The sequence below is a fragment of the Microtus ochrogaster genome, unplaced genomic scaffold, assembly GCF_000317375.1.
Source record: "Microtus ochrogaster isolate Prairie Vole_2 unplaced genomic scaffold, MicOch1.0 UNK30, whole genome shotgun sequence".
In the NCBI taxonomy this organism is placed as follows: domain Eukaryota; kingdom Metazoa; phylum Chordata; class Mammalia; order Rodentia; family Cricetidae; genus Microtus; species Microtus ochrogaster.
The window spans coordinates 2,558,622-2,564,155 of NW_004949128.1; the positions used below are offsets into that span (position 1 = coordinate 2,558,622).

Below are 5,534 nucleotides of genomic sequence, written 5' to 3' on the forward strand. Positions count from 1 at the left end.
CTCCTTCTTCTTCCCCTTCTTCTCCACTTCCTCACACTCCACTTTTTACCCTCTCCTGAAAAAATAAAGAACATGCAGAGGTAACGTGCTTGATGTAACTTTTATCCTTAGATCCTTGCTTGCCATAGACATTCTATTCTGAGCCCTGAGGGGGTACTCAGGCTGGTACTCAAACCCCCTCATAGGCTGGAAGAGCTGTCTCTGAGAGTGGCCCCTGCACCCCACCCACAACACAGTAGAGCTGGCCTTGGTGGTGTAGGTGTGGGTGACTGAGAAAGCTGGACAACCGGCCCTGCCTCTTGCTCCTTGCTCCATAGGGTGAACTAGCAAGGGCTGTGCTTCAGAGCTCCCCCTGGTGGTGAGGATTGGGGAGAGCTGGCCGGTTGACCAACTTTTTAACCACTCAGGCCCAGAACTATGGCTATGACTTGGCCCATCCCAACATCCACCCCAACTATGATCTGCTGGAGCATGTGCAGGCCCGGTCCTGCAGATCTAAAGCTGCAGGATCTCCACGACACAGGACAACAACATATCCAAGAGGAGTGTCCCAGTGAGAGCCCAGCATCAATGGTGCAGCAGAAGCCAGAGGCCTCGAACCAGACCAGTGACTCACTGCAGCGAACACTTGCAAGGAAAGATGCATCGACTAAAGAGCGTGCCGCGTGACTCACTGGGTCACACCGCAACTGCCATAACGAGATTTTTCTTTTTCTCTTTTTTAAATTTTATTCCATTTTATTTTGCTGGGAGATTAAGGGCAGATAGAAAGAGATGGGGAGATGAGTGGGATAGAGATGCGTGATGTGAAAGCCACAAAGAATAAATAAAAAGTTAAAAAAAATCACATGGACCTAAATGAAAATCCCCAAAGTCCACATACAAGTCTGGCATGCTTGAGCACAGGTCTGTTACCCCAGCACTATTGGGGACAGAGGCAGGAGGATTGCTGGGGCTCGCTAGCTGTCAGTCTAGACCAGAGATCAGTGAGAGATGCTTCCTCAGGGGTGTAAGATGGAAAATGATGGAGAACAACTGACGTCCTTCTCGGATGCTGCACACATGCGCACACACACATACTGCATCCACAGAAACACATGCACACACACACACCTCACACAATACACTCACACACCATGCACTCACCACACACACATACACACACCCCATAAGCACCTCACACACACACTTCACACAAATGCACATATACACACCACACACACATACACCATACACATGCACACAGACACACATGCGTGCACGCACACACACACATGCACAGGAAGCAGAGGCCTGAGTGTGAAGACCCGACATGCCAGCAGCTTCTTCCAGCAGAGTTACTACTGTGTTTCAGGACCTTACACTCCTCTCCTGATGCTGCTTTGGAGGACGAAATCAAGATCTGATGCCCAAATTGGTTCTGAGAGCATCTGGCCCAACCCTTCATTTTGCTGAAGCCACAAATGTTAATGACATGGCCCAAACCACACAAGGAGCCCAAAGGCACTCAGGTCTAGACCCCGTTCTTGCTTTCCAAGAGCAGGTGCCCTGGCACTGTCTCAGGCTTTCTCTGCCACACCACACACAGGGTGCCCCAAAATGCCCTGAGAACAAACAAACGGTAGGGAAAGGTGGAACTGATTTTATCCCTTTTCCTCTTTTTTTTTTTTTGGTCTATTTTCAGAACTAGATCATGACCACCCTAGACCGTTGGCTGGAGTCTCTCCCTTTTGTCTGGGCCTCTGAGTCTAAGAAACTGCTGCAGAGGCCTGCTGGTTCTTCCAGACGCCTGTGGTTTGTTGGAGGTTTGTGTGGTGCGTGCGCCCTCTAGTGTCACAAGTGAGGATGACATGCAGCAACGAAGCGGTTTCTTCTTGTTATGGTGGGGGTGGAGGGTGGGATGGGACGGAGGTAGGTGGGGTGGGGTGGAGATGGGGTGGGCCAAAACTCCAATGCAGCTCTGATGCAGTCTGTACTTGTAGAATTCTCTCCCTGCCTCCGTCCTTCCCTCCTTTACCTCACCGGAATCCCAGCTCTGTCAGATCCCATCTTTACCCAAATTTTAAATTTTGCTCTTTGCTTTTGCATTATTTTTGATTTATTAACATTCTGTATTAAATAATTACTGCTATTAAGTATTGAGGGTTTTTTGACATTTAAATTTTGTTTGTGAGATGAATGTTCATTCTCTTCTGTCTAATCTCGATCCTAAGCCTGCCTGGGAAGATCCCTGGTACATGAAGAACAGCATGCATTCATCGGGACAAACTTAATGTCTATCTTTCCGTCTGGACTGGATGTTCCCTGCAACGCCGTGATCAAAGTTGGGGGTCTCTGAGCTTCTTCAGAAGGGGCCTTTCAAAGAGTGTATTAATGAGAGAAGATCTTTGGACCGAAGACCTTCTTACGGCACTAAGATGTGCCGTTGTGCTTCTTCTTCAGTGTCTACATAATGGCAAGACCCAAAGACAGTCCCAGGTCCCAAGACCCTCAAAAAGAAACCAGGGATAGGACGAAAGATTATGGTCTCACTGTGTAGCCCTAGCTGGCTTGAAATGATAACAAATCAGATCAGGCTGTCCTCAAACTCACCGAGATCCACCTGCCTCTGCCTCCTGAGTTCTGGGATTAAAGGCACTCACCATTATGCCAGATAAAACAATTTTGTAAAGAAAGGAAAGGAAGAAAAAACCGTTTTCGGATAAATGGAGGTGCCATTCCATCTCAGAGGCTGACCCATCGATGGGAGCCCTGGACAGGACCCTTGACCACATGTTGCTGTGTCTGGGCCCCAGAGTCCTGCCAGGTTTCTAGGCCTTTCCCATTCCCATATTGTTTGTGACTCAGTGAGGACGATTAAGGAAACCCTGTTTTATTAACAGTGGGACCACTCCCCAGGACCAGTCCAGGCGTTACTTGCTATTCTATGAGTATCCACAGTATCCACCAGGGGGCAGTGAGAGCCAACTGCTTGAGAGTTAAGGCTCTATCAGGAAACGCTCTAGCAATTTGATCTTGGGCTCACACCAGCCTCTTGCATGGAGGTTTCTTAAGCCCTGCACACTGAGCATTGGGACAAAAAAACAAAACGAAACAAAACAAACAAACAAACAAACAAACAAAAAAAACCCACAAAAACCCAACCCAGGTTCTTGAAGGACTGTACTCTTGCTCTGAGAAGTTCAAGGTTATCCCCATTGGGTGTTGGTGGTGCAGGTCTTTAATCCCAGCACTCAGAAGGCCAAGGCAGGCAGATCTCTCTCAAGCCTGGTCTATGGAGTGAGTTGCAGGATAGCCAGGATACAGAGACACCCTGTTTGGGTGGGGGGATTATTCACACTCCCTCTGAATTCTGGTAATATTTTTTTTTGAGATAGTCTCACCCTCAGCCTAAACTGGCTTTGACCTCCATGCAATCCTCCTGCCTCAGCTGGTGGAATGCTGGAATTATGGCACAAGCTACCATACTCTGGGTAAATCTGTTTTCTTAAGTGGAAGGAACTTGGGCTATGTCCATGAAGGTCTGTGTGATCTCTCCCTCCTAACATTCCAATTCTTCTGACCTCAGTCAATCCCTCAAGCGCACCCACTCTTCCCTGGGTGGCGAAGGCATCTGTACCTGGTCATTTTGCTTGGGGGAACAGTCCCTTCACGTTCTCCCATTGCCCTGGGCCCTGCTTCGGTGCTCAGCTTTTCCGTGCATGTATGATTTCTGATTTATCATGATTATAATTTGACCTATGGATTTTTGACTTTATGATGCTGCAAAAATAACACACATTCAGTAGAAACCACCTGAAATTTTGATCTTTCCCTTCAATGAGTATATGCAGGAGAGAGCAGCCTTTGCAATGTTGGGCATTGGCAGTGGGCAACCCATGAGGGTGAGCAACTGCTCTGCCATGTCCTATGTGGCCAGACCCTGATGTATCCTGCTGAATGTATCTTTGACTGAACAATATTTTAAACATACTGTGTTTCAGACATAATTCTACTGTAAGTCGAGGAGCATCTGCTCTGGTTTGAACACTCCCGGGAGCTGTGGGAGACAAGGGTGGGAGAGAGAGAGTGGTTTGTTCCTGGTCTATGCAGTGGTACAGGGCACGCACGTCAGTAAAAATCCCTGAGCTTTCTGCTGAAAAATCAATGCTTCTTTACAAGTAGACCTCAGAGATGAACTCTAAATAAAAACAAATATTTCAGCCACTCCCTATGCCTTACATATTTTCTGTTTGTGAATTGTATTTCCCATGAGGATAGGAACTGTCTTATCAGTGTTGTATGTAACCAACATGGTTTAGTCCAGAGCCTGTACCCTAAGATAATTAATGAGCAAACAGAAAAATAATAAAGCAAAAGATTGGATTTAATGATTTTTTTTTTTTTAAAGCAGCAACAGAGGAGGCCAGCCAGGGAACAGAAGCTCCCAAGATTGCCAGACCCCAGTCCCAGTCCAGAGGTCTTCCTCTGTCAGCATCCATCCCCAGAAACTCAGTCCCTGCCTGGAGGCTCAGCTCTCAGCTTCTCTACACCTCATTGGGGTCTCCCTGGTCAGCATAGATGAGGAAGCCCGTGAAGAGGCTGTCGGTCCAGTAGGGGTCGTAGAAGAGTCCATTCTGCTCCGAGTAGAAGATCTGCAGCCAGACTTCGTCCCCCTCCTTGAGAGCCAGGATGGTAGAGCCCGAGGCCACGTCGTGGTTGCCTGTGTTGGCATCAAAAGTCCGAATGCGGTACTGGCCGTTGTGCACCAGGCCGATGGCCAGGTGCTTGTTGGCCAGGGTTATGTCATAGGTGAAGTAGTAGATCCCTGGCACGCCACAGACGAACTTGCCGCTGGACGCATTGTAGTGGCCACCCTCATTCATCAGAATCTTGTCAAACTTGATGGGCAGCCGCTCGCGTGGATAGCTCTTGGTCACCGCCACCGAAAAGGCCGACTTGGCTCGACTGCTGCCGCAGCTGCAGGGGCCTGGGAGACCCGGTTCTCCTTTCTTGCCTTTAGGTCCCTTCTTGCCTGGTGTGCCATGCTTCCCTGGGGTACCGCTGACCCCCTTGGGTCCTCGAGGGCCAGCCCGCCCAATGGCCCCAGCTTTGCCCTTTGGTCCTTGTTTTCCACGGTTGCCTGTCCGGCCAGGTGGACCTGGAAGAGAGAACAGTTGGTTTTATAAGGGACCTGTAAAACCAGGGCAGAGCCCATGATGGAGGACAATGAGAAGGCTTTGGGACGCAGGAGCTGACAAATGCTGAAGGCATGACCAAAGGTGCTTCTTCTTGGTCTTTTCAGGGAAACCAGGATTGGTACGCCTGTTGGAAGCCCTAGGAATCACTGCAGCAGAATAATTCACTGTGCTGGGAGTGCAGCTCAGCTGATAGAGTGCTTGCTTAGCAAGCATGAAGTCCTGGGTTCAATCCCCAACACTGCATAAAACTGCACACGGTGGCAAACTACACACTCCTGCACTCTTAGCACAGTGTGTGTGTGTGTGTGTGTGTGTGTGTGTGTGTGTGAGTATGTGTGTGTGTGTGTGTGTCTG

At 49.0% G+C, this 5,534-nt stretch overlaps 1 protein-coding gene across 1 annotated transcript in view; it reads right to left on the reverse strand.

Annotated features, from left to right (window-relative positions):
- Positions 1 to 4,368: 4,368 nt before the first annotated feature.
- The window catches only part of C1qtnf2 (C1q and TNF related 2), a 17,128-nt gene continuing 15,962 nt past the window's right edge, over positions 4,369 to 5,534 (reverse strand). Inside the window, exon 4 of the mRNA XM_005368182.3 lies at positions 4,369 to 5,140. Coding sequence (XP_005368239.1) covers positions 4,527 to 5,140 — 614 coding nt within the window. The 3' untranslated portion in view covers positions 4,369 to 4,526. The remainder of the gene's footprint in view (positions 5,141 to 5,534) is intronic.